At 48.3% G+C, this 19,104-nt stretch overlaps 10 protein-coding genes across 10 annotated transcripts; 4 read left to right on the top strand and 6 right to left on the bottom strand.

Annotated features, from left to right (window-relative positions):
* Positions 1 to 20: 20 nt before the first annotated feature.
* FVEG_10839 (hypothetical protein) lies at positions 21 to 1,281 on the top strand (the record flags this gene model as incomplete). The annotated part of the gene is made up of 8 exons (XM_018900008.1): positions 21 to 92; positions 204 to 268; positions 312 to 461; positions 534 to 635; positions 690 to 723; positions 770 to 920; positions 976 to 1,045; positions 1,095 to 1,281. The coding sequence occupies 8 exons, from the start codon at positions 21 to 23 to the stop codon at positions 1,279 to 1,281; spliced, it is 831 nt and encodes a 276-aa protein (XP_018758196.1).
* FVEG_10840 (hypothetical protein) lies at positions 1,266 to 2,290 on the bottom strand. The gene is made up of 2 exons (XM_018900009.1): positions 1,758 to 2,290; positions 1,266 to 1,706 (listed from the first exon to the last, which is right to left on the bottom strand). Exons 1-2 carry the CDS (start codon positions 2,169 to 2,171, stop codon positions 1,365 to 1,367), a joined length of 756 nt encoding a protein of 251 aa, XP_018758197.1. The 5' UTR covers positions 2,172 to 2,290; the 3' UTR covers positions 1,266 to 1,364.
* A 1,148-nt stretch (positions 2,291 to 3,438) lies between these two features.
* On the top strand, positions 3,439 to 4,227 carry FVEG_10841 (hypothetical protein; the record flags this gene model as incomplete). The annotated part of the gene is made up of 1 exon (XM_018900010.1): positions 3,439 to 4,227. The coding sequence occupies one exon, from the start codon at positions 3,439 to 3,441 to the stop codon at positions 4,177 to 4,179; it is 741 nt and encodes a 246-aa protein (XP_018758198.1). The 3' UTR covers positions 4,180 to 4,227.
* Positions 4,228 to 4,639: 412 nt separating this feature from the next.
* Positions 4,640 to 5,588, bottom strand: FVEG_10842 (hypothetical protein; the record flags this gene model as incomplete). Its single annotated transcript, XM_018900011.1, has 2 exons — positions 4,640 to 4,819; positions 4,875 to 5,588. 2 exons carry the CDS (start codon positions 5,586 to 5,588, stop codon positions 4,640 to 4,642), a joined length of 894 nt encoding a protein of 297 aa, XP_018758199.1.
* A 599-nt stretch (positions 5,589 to 6,187) lies between these two features.
* Positions 6,188 to 7,330, top strand: FVEG_10843 (hypothetical protein). Its single transcript, XM_018900012.1, has 4 exons — positions 6,188 to 6,416; positions 6,460 to 6,500; positions 6,547 to 6,594; positions 6,650 to 7,330. Exons 1-4 carry the CDS (start codon positions 6,296 to 6,298, stop codon positions 6,854 to 6,856), a joined length of 417 nt encoding a protein of 138 aa, XP_018758200.1. The 5' UTR covers positions 6,188 to 6,295; the 3' UTR covers positions 6,857 to 7,330.
* A 54-nt stretch (positions 7,331 to 7,384) lies between these two features.
* FVEG_10844 (hypothetical protein) lies at positions 7,385 to 8,561 on the bottom strand (the record flags this gene model as incomplete). Its single annotated transcript, XM_018900013.1, has 2 exons — positions 7,385 to 8,329; positions 8,379 to 8,561. The coding sequence occupies 2 exons, from the start codon at positions 8,559 to 8,561 to the stop codon at positions 7,385 to 7,387; spliced, it is 1,128 nt and encodes a 375-aa protein (XP_018758201.1).
* Positions 8,562 to 10,101: 1,540 nt separating this feature from the next.
* Positions 10,102 to 11,405, bottom strand: FVEG_10845 (hypothetical protein; the record flags this gene model as incomplete). Its single annotated transcript, XM_018900014.1, has 2 exons — positions 10,102 to 11,270; positions 11,318 to 11,405. The coding sequence occupies 2 exons, from the start codon at positions 11,403 to 11,405 to the stop codon at positions 10,102 to 10,104; spliced, it is 1,257 nt and encodes a 418-aa protein (XP_018758202.1).
* Positions 11,406 to 12,191: 786 nt separating this feature from the next.
* On the bottom strand, positions 12,192 to 12,437 carry FVEG_10846 (hypothetical protein; the record flags this gene model as incomplete). The annotated part of the gene is made up of 1 exon (XM_018900015.1): positions 12,192 to 12,437. The coding sequence occupies one exon, from the start codon at positions 12,435 to 12,437 to the stop codon at positions 12,192 to 12,194; it is 246 nt and encodes an 81-aa protein (XP_018758203.1).
* A 585-nt stretch (positions 12,438 to 13,022) lies between these two features.
* FVEG_10847 (hypothetical protein) lies at positions 13,023 to 14,326 on the top strand. The gene has a single exon (XM_018900016.1). The coding sequence runs from the start codon at positions 13,126 to 13,128 to the stop codon at positions 14,107 to 14,109; it is 984 nt and encodes a 327-aa protein (XP_018758204.1). The 5' UTR covers positions 13,023 to 13,125; the 3' UTR covers positions 14,110 to 14,326.
* FVEG_10848 (hypothetical protein) lies at positions 14,234 to 15,281 on the bottom strand. Its single transcript, XM_018900017.1, has one exon. The coding sequence runs from the start codon at positions 15,146 to 15,148 to the stop codon at positions 14,630 to 14,632; it is 519 nt and encodes a 172-aa protein (XP_018758205.1). The 5' UTR covers positions 15,149 to 15,281; the 3' UTR covers positions 14,234 to 14,629.
* Positions 15,282 to 19,104: the final 3,823 nt, after the last annotated feature.

The following is a 19,104-nucleotide window of genomic DNA, read 5'->3' as shown; positions in this document are numbered from 1 at the left end:
CGCGGGATCCTCGCCGTACCATGCCGCGCGCTTTCAAGACTATAATTCACCGTTTGAGGATTTTCTTCATCGGTGGCTGCCTCTGTGTCGGTGTAAGTAGACCTTTGTTCCTTACAAAGTATAATACTGCTAAACCAACTATTCAGATCCTCTTCCCTTACAATAACAAGACGTGAGCGTTCCTAGCCGTGGCCTTTACCCAGATGCTAACAACTATGTCAATCTTACAGGCGGTGCAGACACATACAGTGGTTCCTCTCCATAGCAAGTTCCTGTGGCCCTCGTGTTGTACGCCAGCTAACCAGCCTAAGCGTCATTTCCATGGGGCGCCTTCAGATTCCTGTCCTTCCATCTATTGTCACGCCTGTGTCGATTACGGCTATTGTTTCGGCTGGCAACGCGTACACTTTCAATGCCTCTCGAAACCTCCACGCGCTGGCCCTCGAAGGACAAGCGCCTAAGTTTCTGCTCAGGCTAAACAATAATTACGCGCATAAGGTTCCCTAGGAGAATACTGCTAACTTACTCATCAGGGGAGTGCCCTATCTCGCAGTAGTCGTCGTGATGACACTAGCTTGTCTGGCGTTACTGGCTCTTGGTTTGACTAGTGCCAAGGTGCTCAACTGTATCTTGAAGTTAGTCCTCGACGGTTAATTATGACAAGAATGTACTAACTCAGTCATTACCAGCTTTTGTACCGCTGCGACTATGCTGTGCGCAGCTGTAACTGCCGTCTCATAGCTACTGTCACATGTCTAACTTCATCCAGAAACTGGACTGCCATGGCAATCACATGGATCCAATTGAGCGCTGCGATGAAGGCACAAGGATATCGATAGGGAGACATTTCTACCTGCCCGGTCTCGGCTTCAGCCATACGCCGGTTATTGGGCGTTTTGCTGCGCCTTTGTCTTTCTGTAGTAAGAACCTCAGCCCTTGGATCATAATAGACGTCTCCGAGACTAAGCCTCATAGGGTTCAAGGATATGCCGTCTTCCTCAGAGGCAACTGGAGCACGACAACTCTTATCTTCAATTACGGCATTGTAAGTATAATTTTAACTCCTTCTTAGCAGATTCTGACAGCTTTCAAAGATCGCTCTTGCGGGTAGCATTGGCCTCGGGTGGAAGCTGTTCAAGAAGACTCGGTTTTCATGGTGCTTCGGAGGTTGATCTGGTTTCACACCTGTACTTCTTCGACGTTCTCACAGAACACTACCGTCACGAGCGCGAGGTTGCACCTCAAAACTTGAAGGACAAGATCCTCGCCAAGATCTTTTGAACAAAGAGCCGGGAATCAACAGTGCAGGGGCAGCAGAGGTCTTTAAATCAATTAACCATCGTCTTTCCCAGAATAGAACACAATCAAGCTCCAATTATCTCCTTGACAACTTTGGAAACATTGTCAGGCTGGCTAACGGTGGGCACATGTCCGCTATCGAAACTGTGCACTGCAACCTCTTTTCCACTTGACGCCTTGACCCCTTCAATCATTGCCCGCTGGAATTGGGGCGGAATGATCTGGTCCTGTTCGCACACGATATAATGCACTTCGACGTCATTATATCCAGGGTATGTCAGTGGTTCTCGGAAGCTTGGTGTTGAGTGCTCGGGCATCTGCTTTGCAAGTTCAAATGCTTCATCGAAAGGTAAGTCGGAGAAGGTATGAGTCGCGTGACCCTTGGGATCAAGAGTCATGTAGTCATCCTGGATGCAATATCAGCGCAAAGTTCTGGAACTGAAATGATTGAGGTGTACCTTGAGATCAAGAAAGTCAGGCAGGGCTGACCCAAATGCATCCAAGTTGGAGACACCCGGTTGCAACACGACTGATGCGAGATAGATAATCTTGTCGACTCCTCCTTGCTTGCCCTCTGCCTGGCGAGCCTTTCGCGAGAGCTTGCTGAGACACTGGGTTCCAGGGATGCCTCCATACGAATGGGTCATAAGGACTACATCCTTGCCCTCGTCGAGAAGCTTGGAAACAACGTTGGTGATTTCTTCGGCATCGTCGCTCATTGTCGCAGGCGGGAGGTTACCCCGCTTGCCGACCGACGGCGTATCGATAACGCGCGAGTCGATGCCATGTCGCTCGAGACTGTCTGTAAACACACGATAGTGTTTAGATGGGGCAAACGACCCAGGGACGATAACAACAGTTGGAGTCGCCATTTTTTAGTTTGCATATGTGGTTGAAGTGGTATGAAGAGTAAGTAGTTTGCTGAAAGTTGAGAGAGAAAGCAATCGTGTCCTTTTGTATGCGGTTTGTGCTGTTGGTTGGTTGTACGACGTTTGTAATCGGATTGCAATACCCAGCCAGCCCCGCGTTTTCGGAGGAGATACGATTTCTTCTGATTGGTAATTTTGGGGAAGCGTTGCCTGAATGAGTAAAAGCACCGCGAACCAACACCTTCAGCGATCGAGCTTGAGCATGAATCCTGTCAGCCCTAAATTCCTACGACCTGCGGAGCCGAGGCTTGGAGTTGGTCGCATTGAGCTAAGAGTATTGGAAAAGAAAATGTTTGGAGGTTTGGAAAGGGCATTATACGCCAGAATAACTTGGTAGTCTTTGCATCTCTTTTCTCTGATTGCCCTCGTATTCTGTGTAATCGTTACAACTCCATGCAGTGCAGGCACCTGCACGTACTGATTGCAAGCTTGGCCGAGTTTGAGGGGATCCTCAATCACAAACTCGGCAAGCGTCAACAGAAAGAAAACTTGAGAAACGAGATGAACTTCTCTGCGACTCTAGAGTCTCGCGGGTAGCTACCTTTTCTTTTTCGCTTACTGAGGCCATTCATGGACAAACGCTGAAAGAAAGCAGTTTCAGGGTTCGGTAGAGCCAATGGCGGGTGTATCCACTGTCAATGGCGAAAACCCCTGTGAACAGGCTAGACAGGACCCTTGACCAACTCTTCCCTATTGATCTGCTCAATTTATTTTTGGCATTCTTATTAGACGCGTAGCCCTTGGCTTTGTTTCACCTTGTCTTTTCCAATTGTTCTATTCTCGTTTCTTTATTCCCCAGCGCTCCCCCGTCCATTGGCTCTCGTGCAGCGCCTAACAAAGGCCCAGTTTCGCTAAGCGCCTGGTCTTAGCGGCTACCAACAAACGATTGGGGCTCCATGAATTGCGCTGGGTCTCTTTGTCAATGGCCTCGTTTCATTGTCGATTGGCTCTTGATTGTCCAACATGAGAAAGCGCATCAGCGTCTATTGACGATGTTGATCATCGACTCTGTATAAAGACGTGATGTTGTTCTTTGTGTTGGTTCTCTTATACAAATCACTATCGCTTTACAGTATTCGTCTATTTATTTCTCTCTTTTTCTACACTGCTGTGCAGTTCAAATTCATTCTTTGGTCATCTATCGTCAACACGCGAAACACGCATATCATCTTTAACAGCAACACTTTAATACCAATAATCCAACTTCATCATGGGCAAGTTCGATAACGCTATCAAGGCTGGCCAGACCGCCATCGAGCTCGGCAACACTGCTAGATCCTTCGCTGGGGCGACCTCCGAATTCCGCGCCGCGGACAAGAAGGAAATTGGTCGACAGGCTGGTCGTCACGCCTTCAACGAGGGCGCCGAGACCGGAAAGACCATGGGCAAGACTTGGCTCAAGACCTTTGAGACCGTTCCTCGTATGGTCTGTCGAGGTCTCCAGTTCCTCTTCGCTATCATCGCCTGCGGCTTCTACGGCCATCGAGTCGATAAGGCTCAAGACACAGATTATGGCTTCTCGCCGGAATGGTACTTCGCTCTCGTCGTCGCTGGCCTCTCAGCCACTACCGCCATTCTCTTCGTCATCCTCACTCCCCTCGGCGCCCTTCCCCTCATCGGCAGCAAGCTCAAGCTCGTCAAGACCTATCGCGCATTTGCTTGGGATCTCATCCTCTTCATCACCTGGCTCGTCGTCTTCGGAATCTTCGCTGGCATCTTCCTCCACCGAGACAGCGAAGACAAGTACAAGGGCGCTAGCACTGGTGCCATGAAGACAGCCGTGTGGATCGACCTAGTCAACTCCATCTTGTGGCTCACCTCGGGTGTTTACGGTTGCATCAAGACTTTTTTGGGCGACAAGGCGGACGAGATGACAGACAAGGTCGGACAGAAGCTGTTTACCAAGAAGCAGAAGCCAGCTAAGGAGGTTGGCTATGCCGAAAGTGTCTGAACACTGGCAAAACAGTTACATCGGGGTTTTCATGTTTTTATTACGCATTTTCTTATGTCAGAGCCGGCGTTCTTCGCATCTTTTACTTTTAGAATAGATCCATCTCTATCTCCCGATGAATACAATATATCAAGGACTTGTTCTATATACAGGACAAACACTATGTTTTTGAACCATGATTGCAAACAGCTGAGACCTGGCCTCCCGTTTCCATTGCGATTCAGTCATAGCTTCTGTCTGGTTCTCGAGTCAGCTTTCAAATACGCCAATAACCCAAGGTTCTTCTTTGTCGAGGTGGCAAGATCAAACCGTCCGCAATTGTTCACGATCCGGAGGACAGGGAATGGAGTACCAGAAATAAGCCGCTATGTTGAATCTCTGAACGGTCACTCTTGTCTATAATCTGCCCTGGTTCAATCATGTCTCTTGCATTCTTGCCTGCCTCTCCGAGAGCTGCCTTTCACATCAAAATCTTGCCGAATGCATCACCAAGTCCGCACTCAACCAGCCATGCTTCTAGTGCCTTCATATCACCACGGTTGCCCCTCGCTCCTCTCTTCTCAATCATATCTGTGATCTCTTGCATATCCGAAAATGCACGCTTCAGATCCACCGCTTCTTCCCGATATCTCTCGCTGACCTACTCTCACTGTCAGCTTTCCCCATACCCATGCGCATACGCATAATTGACGTACCTTTTTGTGATGCGCAGGGATATCGCCCCAGCTTTCTGTCTTGATGAACTTCATGAAGTCGTCAATGGCGACCGATCCCCCTTCTAGACACAAGATACCCGGCTTCCCGGCAAGGAGAAATCCAGTGAGTCCGTAGGTCGGTGCATAGTTGATAAAGTCATCACGCTTTGCCCTTGTGCTGATGGAGGGGAAGTAGAACCAGACTCGGACTAGCGATGTGTCTACTATTGGAGCATTTGCAATTTCTGCTTGCCTCATATTCAAGAGGTGTTGAGATGCGGCGTCTTTTATATGCTCAATGACAGAAAGAATGTCCTCTTCGGGAATCTCAGTGTTCAGCTTTGCAACATCTCCTTTGCTCATCCAGTCCGGTTGTTGTATCCTGGTTTTTATTGGTGGTGGTTCCGTTAGTTCTTCTTGCTTTTGACATTTCAACGGTACTGTCAATGTGAGCTGTAGAGTTCTTGTAGAAGTATCTTCGTCTTCAACATCGACCCTGAGCTGAAGATTTATGACTGTCTCTGAGAAATTTGGTGTGGCTTCCCCGCCGCTTTCACACCAGCCCCTCAATCTCTCGATCAGGCCAGAGTCCGCAGAGTCTATGGCTATCGCATCATCCGACGCATACATCGCCATGAGGAGGTCAATTTGGCCTAATTGGAGCTCCATGAGCTCTTTCGGCAATGCATTTTGGGACCCCTCATCAGAAGACATGACGGCTAGAACAGTTTTTCAGCGTCCTGTATATTCAACAAAAGGACAACACCGGCTTCGTGCCGCCGAAATCACAACCACTTTACGCGTGATTTGTAGAGATTGATACGAGGCTGGAGAAAATTCACCAATCACGTGAGGACAATCCGTCCGACACCGCTGTCAATATCTTATCTTATCTTATCTTAAGTTGTGGAGCTACCCTGGGCTGAATGCAACAACTGCAACAATGAATTGAATTGGCTATGAGCATTGCGATGAGGTACGATATCTTGGACGGTTCTGTAAGGCCAACAAGATTATACTTTTTTTTTTACTTGGCTCGTTCGGCCCCTTGGCATTTATCTCGCCCATTTATCAGCATAAGTAGTTGCGATCAATATTCCATTGTTCGACCACCATCGAAATGATTCTGAGCATGGTGAACTTCACATCAAAATGATAATTCATTGGATTGGACGTAGGCTCTCAGGTCATGTTTATCATTTCCCAAGTGACTGCAGATGCGCGTCATGTCGTCCGTTAGTGACGTCTTGCGTAAACATTAAAATGACCGTGTTCACTGCTCGAATGACGTTCAGATGATTGATGAGCCCTGGAGCTGGTAAGCACTACAAATAGTGTAAGCTCTGAAAGTCAACCATTTCTCCCCATACCAGTAAATTATTCAATAGATATCACCTCAAACACACTTCATAAATATCAATATGTCTCAATCAAACGTCGGATATCCTTCTTTGTATGAAGGCGGAGATCAGCGCCACTATAGCAAGGAGGAAGTGCGTGAGGAGAATCGCACGCACCCCAACGTCAATACCGAGGGCTACCGTAAGTTTTACAACCCTGGTCATTCTTATCTAACTGGTTCTAGTACATAAAGAGGGAATAATGAATGAGCTCCGCGAGGCCGACGTAAGTTCCCAATTTCAAGTATAAGATCACTAGCTAAGTGTAGTAGACCAACAGGATAGTTGCAGACCGCATGAAGCATGAACCAGGATTCGTGGTAAATATTACCAGAGTACCTGAGGTGCCGTACAAATATCTAACTGCTTGTCCAGGCCACCATGCACGGCAACAAGCCCTCTCGCGGTGCCGAAATCGACGCTGAGCTCGCACGGGAAGATGCAGAGCGGGTTGAAAAGAAGAAGGGTAAGACTGACCGCATGCCTGGAAAGAAAATGGAACACAACACCAGCAAGAGCGAGTGGAAGCAGCAGATGGATCGGGAAGAGCAGGAGGCTCTCGCTAAGCATAGCAATCGTTGAACGAACAAGCATGAAAATCTGGGTATGGAGTGTTACTCGTAAGACAAATAAGTCAAAAGTACAGCTCGGTAAATCTCAAAGGGTCGAAAAAAAGTGCACTTCATCCAGTGAAATGATGAGATGAACAATCAACTGCCAACATAAACGACCCAAAGAGATCAAACCCAGGCGCTTTATATGGACAGTACGACGCCGCGTATCATTCAGCTCACCGTGCAAACGGTGACTGCTAAAGCTTGGGTTTCGGGACAGGCGACTTGTGGTTGAAGTCAAATGTAATGAAGCTGGACGATATGGGCAGGAAGCTTCCCTCTCAACAGTGGCACCCCAGTCAGAAAGAGCATCACTGTTCTCATATTTCAAGTTCCAGATATTTCGATTTTAAGTTTTATTCGGCCGTGAAGGTATTAGGTTCATACAGTCGTAATCAAACAATTAAAAGTACACGAGTTTATTACTCGCCATGATCGCCATACATCTCCTCCTTCAATCATCCCCAGACGTGGATTCTCACCATTAATTACTCCATTAGACCATCTCCTCGCCACGAGCACCAGTACCGACAGGTCTTCGGGGAATAGAACCGTTGTTGTAACCGTTGCCATGCATGTGCTCAGATCCATCACTCTTCAGGCCATGGCCGTGTCCATGTCCGAGAGAGCTACCACCATGAGATCCCCAGCCGACCTTGCGAGTGAAGACGGCATCAACAAGCTCAGCACCACCCATGGAGTAGTTGAAAGGAGCGCCACGGTTGAGGGGAATGTGGTTAAAGCGCCAGTCCCAGACAGCGGCGTAGGTCATTCGGTAAGCGGAAAAAGCAAAGACAGTTCCAATGATGGCTCCGGCAAGGACATCGTGGAAGTGGTGATACTTATCAATAGTGAGAGCTCCACCGATGAGAACGGCACCGAGAAGGGGAGCGTAGGTGACAATGAGCTTCCACATGGAAGGGTGGTAGTTGGAGAAGACCTTGAGCTTGGCGTTGAGGTAAAGGTAGAGGTAGACGAAGCCAGCAAAGGCAGCAGTTGTGTGACCACTGGGCATAGACTCAAGAGCATCGTTGATCTCGCTCTTATCGCCAGTGCAAATATCGGGAGTGTAGTACAGCTGAAGATAACCCTTGTTGTTGTATCCTCCCATGGTGCGAGCGCGAGCCATGTCGGGCTTGCAGACCTCGAGGAAATGAGGTCGGAAGCCACCGATGAGCCACTTTACAAAGACCTGGAAGACGGCGGCGGTGATCAGGGAGTAGAGAAGGCCGATGACAGCGTTGTTGACATCCCAGAATGAGCGGATGCGGATCTGCATCACCAGGAAGACGAAGATGGGAACAAGGGCAGCCAACATGGCAGCGGCCCAGATGGGAATGATCTCGCCTCGGAGAGGATATCCGTACTCGGGCCAGACAATCTCGCCATCGGAAAAGGTAACGGGGAACGATCGAGCGGGTGCGGGCTTAGCGAAGTAGACCTAGAGATTTGTTAGACGTGTAATTGAGTTTGAAGCGATCAAGACCTACACCAAGGCCGATAGCGCCCATGCAGGCCATGGTGACAATGTCAAGCCATGTTCCCTTGAGCCACTGTCCGAAAGTCGGACGTCGCGACATGGGCAGAGGGTCGTGAACCACCTTCTGGTGGTGACGGGTCTTTGAGCCAGGCGAAGCCCGGTGAGGGGACTTTTCTCGACGGAAGAAAGGCATGTTGACGATTTGGTGATGCTAGTAGATGATGATGTTGAAGGAGAAGCCGACCACGGATTGAGTGGCTCTGCACCCAAAATTAATAGGTACCTTACTGAAAGAACTTTGCTGGCTCTTGTCCTGCCGTTCACAAACAAATGAGGCTGCTTGCCTTTCTATAAATCCGTGGAGAGGGACAGAGAGTGACACGCGACATCCATCGCGATTCATGCTGTTGACGTCACTAACGTCATTCAAGCGTTTCACGCCAACACCAATAACACAGCAACAGCGATGCCCTGTAGGCCCTGTAGGCACCTGTCACAGCATGCAGATTCATTTCGCTACGTAAAGCCACAGTCGACGTCATTGCTCAAAATCTCTTTTCTTCCAGGAAAACGTGAGCCTTGGACGGCAGACTCATGCCGAGCGGGCTTGCAGGCGGCAGTTTCGTGCCGGACAACCAATCATGGCCTTGGCAGTTGGACAAGGTATGTGTCTTGGCTTGGGACAAGCGTGGCTTGATTCTGACGATCTGTGTTGTTGTGGCTAATAACACGGGAATGAGCATCGATCGGTGCTTGGCCAAGGCTCTTGAAACCTGCTAATTTGTGCTGATGATTCAGTGTTTAGCTCATAGTCTGTACTGGAGCCTAAGTCCGCGATGCTCTGTCTGGGCAAAGATTACAGAGTTTCATTGATGAGGTCAACTGATGTCAGATCCAGAGACGGGTAATCTTTTGTTGGCTCAGAGGTTATGATGCACTAAAGCATTAACTCTAAGATGTTAAAATATCCATAATTCAGATAAACTTTAGAGCTGTAAATAACCTTGAAGCTCAAACTGTCGAGATGCCAGGGGATGGTGGCTGATGCTGTGGCTGACGACATGTCAGATCTGATTAGTCCAACTACGAAGCTGTCCCAAAAACAAGATTTCAGCAATCGCTCAAGCAGTCCTCGTCGTATTTTCCGCCAAGTCGGGATCGACTGAATAACAAGAGAATTTTAAACAAATCGGCGATTTACTACGTAGCAAGAAACGATGTGATTGAGCTCAAGCTATGTTTCGGAAGCTTACTTATGCGAAAATCATTCTTGGTGTTGAAGTCGACCAGGGCTGAAGTCTCGGCATACGACAAGAGCCCCATCACAGCACCACAAAAATGCCGAGCACTAGACGAATCACGAGTTCATGGATTGCGACCTTCTCGATTTTGACACGATGATGCAATAGTCGACGCGTGTCGGAATCCTCTCGCGAATTCTCGATAACAAGAACAAGATTTGTGAAGAACTCGAAATGTCACTTTATCTATACGTAAGTAGTTGGAACAGGAAGCACATTCTCGTATCAGAAAGTCAAATGGATTAACTCATACTAAATGTAATATTTATTGAAATAGAATAGAACGAACACATGATCAGGCGAGTTACATGTCAATCAATAACCTAAATTACTGCCCATCACCCCCTTCTTCACGCTTTGCTCGCAAACATTCGTCGTGAATCATCGCAATTCAGCATCCTTTGTCAACAACGATCAATTATACCAAAAGCATTAAGGCTTCTTGCATTGTCCAGACTGTATGTTGGCAGGGTTCTCACAAGTGTTGCACTTGATGACATTGCCAGCTCCCTTGCTCAAGTTCAGGATATCGTTGTCGTTGTTCTTGAGGGTGTTTTGAACGACAATGTTATGGTTGGCCTTGGGAGCTTTGCCGCCGAGAGTGATGCAAGAAAGAGAAATGGGTTGTTCGGGAGTAGCAACACAAGCATCGTCGTAGATAAGGATACCTACTCCTGCACCAGCTCCTCCAGTGCCACTTCCACGCTGTCCCTCAATCGTATTGTCGCGTACAAGAGTTCCGACAGCGCTGCCGAGAATGATGCCTGAAGAAGTCTTGCCGCACGCAGCTGGAGTTGGGCCAACGTAATTGTGCACGATCTTGGCATCCGTGACACCAGGGTCGACAAAGATACCAATACAGTTATCGTGAAGGGTGTTGTAACCAATAAATGCACTATTGGTCTGAACGCAGACACCAATCAGGTGCGCAGAGATGTCGTTCTTCACGGTCTGCACATCAGACAGGTTGTCCTGGCAGATACCGATGAAGCCGCCAGCAGTGGTCGTGACGACGTTCTCGCGGAAGACGGTGTTGACGGAGCCAAGGGTGAGAGCACCATAAGCAGGAGCATCAGTGAGTTTGTTCTTGGTGATGCGGGTGTTCTTAGCGCCAATGATGGCGATGTTGATGCCAGAGAAGCCACTGACGCTGAAGCCAGTGACCGAAACACCCTTAACGGGTCTCTTGACAGAAGTTACTCTCTTATGCTCAGTCTTGTACTCAGTCGTCTGGACCTTGTAGCCAGTGATGCAGATACCAGCCTGGAGCTCATTCTTCTTCTCATCCTGAGTAAGACCAGTGCATGCATTGCGCTTGTACTTATGGGGCTTGACGAGGCGGACCTCGCCACGGGCTTCAAGTTGAATACCATCCTTGTCAATGACGAGTTGCTCCGGGTATTCACCAGCCTCAACGATGATGCGATCACCTGGATGGGCCCTCTTGATGGCGTCTTGAATCTTCATCTTCTGGTTGGGCTTGACGTAGATAGTGCGGCCATATCCGTAGTAGTTATTTGTGTCGGATGGAGAAGAGTACCTGTACTTGTCAGGGATGGCGCAACAGTGCTGATCCTTCCAGTTGCATTTTCCGGTTCGCCCTGAAAGAGTCAGTAACAATGTTGAAGGATTTAGATGGTGCACTGACGCATGAGGCCACCAGAGGTATCATGCTCTGAGAAGGGCGAGGCAGCGGCAAGGCCAACGAGGCCTGCGAAGGTGAGGCTAAACTTCATGATGTGTAGTAAACGATTGTCTTAGTTTGCGAACTTGGATATATGTCTGAGATCCGTGGCATCGCCAGACCTTATATACCATTGACACCCAACATCAAGATGATCAAGCCATCGGTCCCGAGAAAAGGGATCAGGGCTGAGGTCTCGCCCTCAGATGCAGCCATTCAAACTAGTGTTCGCTTGCTTCTACCTGAAACGGTAAGAGTGATGATTTAAGGTGACAGCAGGACGCAAAGACGGCGTCGAATAGTGATCAAGCCACTTTGATATGGTGTAGGGGGTGAGGCGCTGATAGGTGCTTACTGCAGGAGGGAATGATTTAACGTTGACGAGAAGGCGTCGCTATTGACCCTCTTCTGAAAGAAGAAAATACCATCAAATCATCTTCATCAACGTGTTTTTCTGCATTTAAAGAGTCTGGGTGCTCCAGCTTGAGCAGGGATGATACGACTTCTGCAATGAGACTATGTTGGAGGATCGAGCGGCCGCCTTTCAAAAGAGAAACAGGAATTCCCAATGCTTTCGCTAACTTTGAATGCAAGGACATCAAATCTCAGTATTGATCTGTGCGAGCATGTCACCCAAATGAACCCCTCAGTCCTGCTCATCAACATCGCAACGACCAAGCACGCCACAGCGTCCCTTCAATACACCACTCTTGCAGCCACGAAGACCCGGCATCGCGGGAACCCGACGATATGCTTGAGGGGAAAGGGCAAAACGGAATATGCCGCTGTGTGGCTTCGCCTTGTGCCTGAGGTAGGGCGCCAATTATGAAACTATAATTCAGCCGCAAGGGCTCGATCCCCTTGGACCAAACGGTCTGAGGGGTAGTGCATTAATCTCCTTTCTAAAACGGAGGTCAACTGGCAGATGTTGAGATCCATAGTACCGTAGATTCGGGACTATTACCCCATACTTCTGTTTTATTGTGCATCGGCTGGAAATTTGTTCCTCCCTAACGATCTGTCTTACCCTGGTGCTCACTTTCTGCTTTGAATACGACCACCATCTTGGAGAATGCTTGGGCATGTTGATTTGAGACCATCCACAGGGCTGAAGAGGCCCCCGTTAAGCTGAAAACTAGTGGCATCACCGGCAAGCTTATTCTGCTTTGAGTTGGCTCCCCACGACGTGGGCGAACCCGAGGCCCTGGAAATGAAGCTGGTGGCTTGGGCTGGATCGCCAAGTTCGATTCTGGGCCTTTTCAGCCCAGCGATCGTCGATTGCCAAGGCCACGTTCCTGTGCTACTGGACTCTGAAATCGATGTAAAGTAGACCTAGTGAAGGTCATGAGGCCAACTGCTGGCTCGCAGCGACAGCGCTTTTGCCTCCTCGGTTGGGGTTGCTTTTTGCTCTCATTCTTTGGACAACCTTGGGCCCTACTGTATGGTCAATATCCTTGCTCATGGTGTCGCTGATAACATGGATGCTTATGCTTGTCCGTTGCAACGGTCTGTCTGTCGGCGAATTTGTTAGTCGATCACGGTAAACGCGCAAGTATGTTTGCCCGACAGCTCAAGACCAACGAAGTGAAGGTAACACAACCTTATCACCAACGCCAATCAGTTCCCAAACCTCATGTTCAAGGTTCCACCCCGCAATCTTCCCCGCACTTCTGAAGATGACGACGCAGTCTCTGGATCCCCTCTACTCTCTCGTCATATCGTGAACAAACCACTAATACATCATCACTCTACATCCAAAACAACCTGTCATCATGGCTACCACTGCTGCTTCTCTGACCTCCCATGGAGTTGAACCGGCTGTTCCCGCTCCTGTGGCCATCAACCGCCCGCTCTTGGACACTTCGGTGCAGGCGCTCAGCTCCAGTTCTGCCATTTTCTCCTTTGAGCCCCATGTCAAAGCACCCTTTGATGCCATCCGGCGTCTGTTTGATCATCTTCGAGCCAATTCTGAAAATGCGTCATCTCTCAATGCTGCGTATCCCAAGCGAGGCATCTTCAAGACAGCTGCGATGAGCAATGCTACATCTGATCAGAAGTTCACCATTGATCTGTCGCCAGCTCGGAGCGGACGCATTCCGGAGACCTTGCGCAAGAAACTGGCCGGCGATGGATTCAACGACGTCCTAGACTTCTTTGAAGAGGTCAACAGCACCTACGTCGCCCAGATCATGTCCATCATGCATGGGCTTATTGGCGCTGACCTGGGTCAAGTCCATAAGACTGGCAACTTCAACTACCGTCTTTGTGACTACAACACGGATACTGCCGACCCAACAAGTGACAACGGATGCGGCTCCCATACAGACTATGGCACCTTTACCATCATCTTCCAGGACGGAACATCAGGGCTCGAGATTGAAGATGCCGAGCAGCCCGGTCTTTGGATGCCCGTTCCTGGCGACGCAACGGTTGTCCTCGCTGGTTGGTGCGCTGTGATCCTCAGTGGAGGCAACATCCGAGCTACCCGTCATAGAGTCAGAAGAACTCCGGGTGTTCGAAGACTCAGTGCCGTGCTTTTTGTTGCCCCAGATGTTGAGGCCACTCTACGACCTCTCGAAGGTGTTAAGGTTGTTCGTCCGTTCACTAAGAAGGTCATGGATGGGCAGTTGGATGTTGGAGAGTTCAAAGAGGTCATGGGCAAGAAGTGGAGACGTCGTGAGGGCAATGAGAAGTCTGATGACGGGGATGACACGGGAACACAGGACAGTGAGATTGAACGATTCATCTGGGCTTGACTGAATAAGTATGAGCTCCGGTGAATCTAATTGGATCGCGAGCATCAATTACTCCGATTAATCCACCTCACGGCAAGACCGAGATCGCCGCATTCCTACATAGAGCTTACAAGGATAACAAAGACGAATAACTGATTAATTATGTGCAATTTCACAATTCGAATTGCATAACATAGGTTGACCGTTTTATGTCTTCTCCGTTGGGTAGTATCAGTGCAAATCTCTAGCTCTGATAGGTTAGTCCCCGGGCGGTTCCTGGTTCTAGTCGACGTCGAACGGGCTTCTCCTCACCAACATCCTCACGTGTCAAACATCTGCCTCGGCATTCACATATTCAACTTCCTCAATCGGTATAAACAAATTCCCTCAAATCTGACAGATCAATTGCTCTCGTTCTATCCTGGTATTACTCGACAACTCATGGTAAAATTAAAATCTCTGCTAAAATGGCCTCCCAAGAAAGGTAAACATGTCGTCGCGCGTCTATCACTCATTTCATTACTCGTCCCTCATTTCCCAATTAACCTCGTAGTTTGCTGTACTTGCTTATAGCCCTTGCAAAACTGTCGTCGATGCCTTGTACCAGTGCTTTTGCGTTTCCTTGGAGGTCTTTGGGCACCTTGGATATGACCGCTTCCGAAAAGTCTTGGCTGAGGGCGCGCTGGAGGTTGAGGTTGAGGAGAATGACGGGGCTGACTTGTAATCTGTCAAAGTTGGGTTTGGCGGCAATGATGGTGTTGATGGTGAGCTCGACGTCGGCGCTGAGCTCGGATGTAGCCTTTGCGACTTGGAGGGTTTCCTCGAGAGATAGAGGCTCAGACTCGCGAGCGACCACAAAGCCCTTGTGGATCTCGGTGAGGAGCAGTGTTGACTTTGTAGTAATTGGCAGAGCACCGAGGAGGGTCTGCGGCCACGTCGCTACGGTCTTGTTGAGAGCGAGCGTGGCATTGGAGATGTTATCAATGGCCGTCGAGATGGAATCTCCAGATGCGAAGGCAGAGCCAGCGAGGGCAATCAAGGGGAGAAGGCTGAGACGCATATTGTCTGAGAGCTTGACGCAACGAGTAATCGATTGGTCAATTGAACTGCAAGATCTGCCAAGGAGAAACTCTTTGTGCCTCAAGAGCTACCCCGTCTTTAAGTACTGTCCATACCGACACTTCACATGCAAGTTGGGCTTTTTCTCTTGCTGTGCCTTTCGGAAGGCTGCGATGGTGGCCTCGTGTAATCCCAACCTCTATCCCCGCATCTATCCTCAAAAAGGAACTCAGCCCCGTGTTGTCGACGACCAGCGTTTATGAGCCCATATCCCCATGGGGTAATCTCTTGGTAGTTCGCGGACTTTTTGTCTAAGTGGCTGATCTTAACTTGGCAATCTACGATATTATGTGGGGAGAAATGTCAGCGTTGCAAGGATTGCGGCATCTTTGGCCGCGGCTGTCACGGGTGAAAAGCATGCGATGGAGTTGCATGTGTGCGGATTAGGGCTGTGACGAAATCTGAACTGAGGGATTATGACGACTAATGTGACGAAATGGGCTGGTTACATTGGCTGAAGGATTCGCTGGAGCAAGGGTTCGGCGGCGATGTTGCTCAACCAACTTCTGCAGCTATGGGAACTTGGGCCCGATGAAGCAATTGCCCGCGAAATTAAGCAATTGATTAAGTTGAATGTGGTGTTGCATCCCGACGGTGTGCTTCTTGATCATGCGCGAGAGGCGACGGGTTCTATACCGCATTGCCTATAACTTGATGGTTGACTTATGCTTGTTATGCAGGGACTACCTGTGACTAACCCAGACTCTGTCTGCATCCCTCAGCTGGCAGTCTCTGATGGTCTGAGAAGGAAAACATAAGAGGTGAGCTGCCTCTGTTGCTTTTGGAAACCTCGGGATACCAAGGATGTGACTTAACTTCGAAAACCTAACGGTCAGGAGACATTGGCCTCATTGACAGTCTGTTCAGACTTTGAAGAACCCTAGGTTTTCAAGTTGAGTTGAACAGTGAGGTCTAAATTAAGATTTGTGGTGGCATCCGAATTGATTATCTTTTATGCAAGATGGAGATCTTCCGTTGCATCCTGTGGCACAGAACATGTGCCTTCCGTATTCGGGACGTCACAACTCGTACCTTTCATATCTATATGTGACCTTCAGTATCAGACTGTTCTTTAGCTTCTTGATTGTGAACTTTAGAAAGGCTTACTGCGAAAAGCTTCGCAATATTCAGTATGCTCCCGATGGGGAACGGGAGGGTGGAAAATATTCACGTAGAGGAACTTTCTCTTGAGTCTTCACTGACCCAGTAAGTCGAGGCAACTCAAATGATGCACAATCAATCTGAAAATGAAGAGGATTGATCATCTGTAAGACGCAAACAGTTACGTCGACCAGAAACCAGCCACTTCGGTGAGTTTCCGTAATCATGATTAACTTGCATGTGAGTCGAAGGATCAGCCTGCATCTCTAGCTGTTGGTCCACAAGGCCGATGTAGTTGGTTGTCCACCAGGCCAAGCATGCCTAATAGTTAGTGTAAAGATTCTATAGTATATGGATCCATTTACATAAAATAAATATATCTGCAAGCTTAAGGTCTATCTTACGGGCTTCGAGCATTGATGTGATTTGAAGTTAATCCTTCTCACGGAGAAACTGATACAGCCGCTACAGCTTCAAGGTCAGCCAACTCGGTAGGGAATGTATGCCTTCATGACACCAATTTTATATCCAATACCGATATGACTTTACCAAAAGGCTGGTATTTGGTTTATATTGCTTTCTAGTTCTCATAAATACACTTTTCCTTTCAACAGCCCACTAGTTATAAGTTAATAAATTAAGGGTATTATCTTGGTGTTATCCTTTTCAGCTATACTATAATCTGGCTTCAGAAACTGTTATAAACACTGAACTCAAATTTATCTTTATATTACATTAGACTACTCTTACAGCACGGAGTCGTTGATTTAGTGCTTTGAGCAGTGTAGATTAGCAAGTATAGACAACTTAGCTTGTGATCTGGCTTACTAGATGCTCACAACATGCCAGGCATGGCATATAAGCAAGAATCTTAATCTAACCATTCTTGTATTATCATGATTTCAAGGTATCAACTAATAATTACAAAGCTACTAGCTAGTATCTATACATATATATAGTCTTGTCCTTATTGTGAAGGATGTCTTGGTTGCCAGATAAGATAAGCACTCCACGATTAGATTGTTTATCGCTGATTAGATATAGATAAAATTGTCGTCATGTGCCAGCTCACGTGAGATGTAATCAGCCAATGCAAAAGAAGAGCCGCCCGAAATAGACCAATTCTGAAAATATCAATCATAGTTCTGGTAATGAGCTGGGGCGATTTGTCTTTGATGATTGAGCTACACAGAGCAGAAAACTGTCAGAACACATTCGTACACCTTCGTCATTTCTACCCAGTGGATGCGCTCAGCTCAAAGTCCAGTTCACCAACCTACCCTACAGCCGAACGAATAACGGCATGGGATGTGAGATTCTCGAACCATAGGGTCTTGTTGTGACAGAATAGGAAATGAAATCGCTAATGAACTCTTCATTGCACAGCGCTATCGGTGTAGTCTGTTGATTGACCGTTCTCGGCATTTGACGGTGTTGGCCGACCAAGTCTAACTCACCGAGTCAACTTGCCATGGACAATAACATAACGCTGCCATGATCAAGCGGATTACGCTCGCCTTCGTATCATGGACAGCAGGCAACTGAATCGTAAGCGGACATAAGGTTTGGACGTAATTAATCATGTCCCATCGCCAATGCTAATCGACGGATGTATTCAAGATTTCTTCAATGTAGCCGAGGATGCAGGCCCGCAGCCAAAATGACGATATTCTCACAGCACCCCATCCTGGTCAAAAGAATAGGCTAATTAATTGCTTCACCAAGTCGAGGCCTGCCGGCAATCAATGCAAGTTGGTGGTCAACCTCGGAATTATCAGATCCAATGCCACTAATCGCGGCAGCTGCACATCAATAAACATAAGGTTAAAACTGTTGCTTCAAATCGTCGTCAAAGAAACTCAATCGCCAAGCTTTGCGTAGTGCACTGCCAAGTCAAAACGGTTCGCTCGCTCATCCCTTGGCCCGGAGTCGTCAATCGGAATCCGAGCTCCATCTTTTTCCTGAGCTTCATTCAACTCCACCAGCCTCGCTTGCGTCGAGGAAAGAGATTGAGTTTTGGCAACTCTTCATTTTGCCATTCTCCATCCTAATCCCGGATTTTCCGTGTCCTTGCCTTCTTGTTTATTTGCCGCGAGACCAAAAAAACCTGATTGTCGCACGATCGGCGGAAAAACTACCGCCACACCAAAATATCAGTGGGGGCTTCCGGTTTCAGAATCTCACGTCCAAGATAAGTTATAATATTCGGGGTCGCTGACATGAGAATCACGCATTTCGCCAATATCAGGCGGTGGTTATACTATATATATATATATCACCGGAATCCCGCAGGATGTAATGTAATTAAATCCACCTCGCGTGGTCGTTGTCTGTAGTATCAAGACTCTCGTCAGATCATGAACCAAAGTTTCAGGGGACGAAACCCCCTGTAGGGGAGGGCATTACAGGTGGAGCGCTTCACATATGACGCAACAACTGATTGAGACACTTTGTCCGTGGTCAAGACTCAAGCGACAGGCATGGATTGGTCGGCAGCTTGCCTCGTTTGGGGCTAGACACCTCTGTAACCTTAATCCCTTCAAGCTTTTTGGCCTCTCTTCATCGAGGCCAAGGGGTGAAAGTGAAAGATTGGGTTTTTGAGTTTGGCAGAGCATAAAATGTCGCTTGAGCGTTGCATCTCGGGGCGAAACCAAGTTAATTTTCCCGTTCCTCCAGGTTTTGGTCAGTCACATTCCAACTGGCGATAACCACTGCAAACGGCGCGTTGACGATTTCCACTCAGCCAGCCAGCCACCCCAGCTTCTATCTGGTCTAGCGCTCTTAGCCAAGAGATTA

This window comes from Fusarium verticillioides, chromosome 11 (genome assembly GCF_000149555.1).
Source record: "Fusarium verticillioides 7600 chromosome 11, whole genome shotgun sequence".
NCBI lineage: Eukaryota > Fungi > Ascomycota > Sordariomycetes > Hypocreales > Nectriaceae > Fusarium > Fusarium verticillioides.
This window is presented reverse-complemented; position numbering and strand designations above follow the sequence as displayed.

Bases quoted from the DNA above. Each gene is read 5' to 3' on its own strand.
- FVEG_10840 (XM_018900009.1), bottom strand. From the start codon at position 2,171: ATGGCGACTCCAACTGTTGTTATCGTCCCTGGGTCGTTTGCCCCATCT. The intron at 1,707-1,757 runs GTACACCTCAAT...TATTGCATCCAG, and splicing joins CTGACTTTCTTGATCTCAAG to GATGACTACATGACTCTTGA.
- FVEG_10843 (XM_018900012.1), top strand. From the start codon at position 6,296: ATGTCTCAATCAAACGTCGGATATCCTTCTTTGTATGAAGGCGGAGAT. The intron at 6,501-6,546 runs GTAAGTTCCCAA...TAAGTGTAGTAG, and splicing joins ATGAGCTCCGCGAGGCCGAC to ACCAACAGGATAGTTGCAGA. The intron at 6,595-6,649 runs GTAAATATTACC...CTGCTTGTCCAG, and splicing joins AGCATGAACCAGGATTCGTG to GCCACCATGCACGGCAACAA.
- FVEG_10847 (XM_018900016.1), top strand. From the start codon at position 13,126: ATGGCTACCACTGCTGCTTCTCTGACCTCCCATGGAGTTGAACCGGCT.
- FVEG_10848 (XM_018900017.1), bottom strand. From the start codon at position 15,148: ATGCGTCTCAGCCTTCTCCCCTTGATTGCCCTCGCTGGCTCTGCCTTC.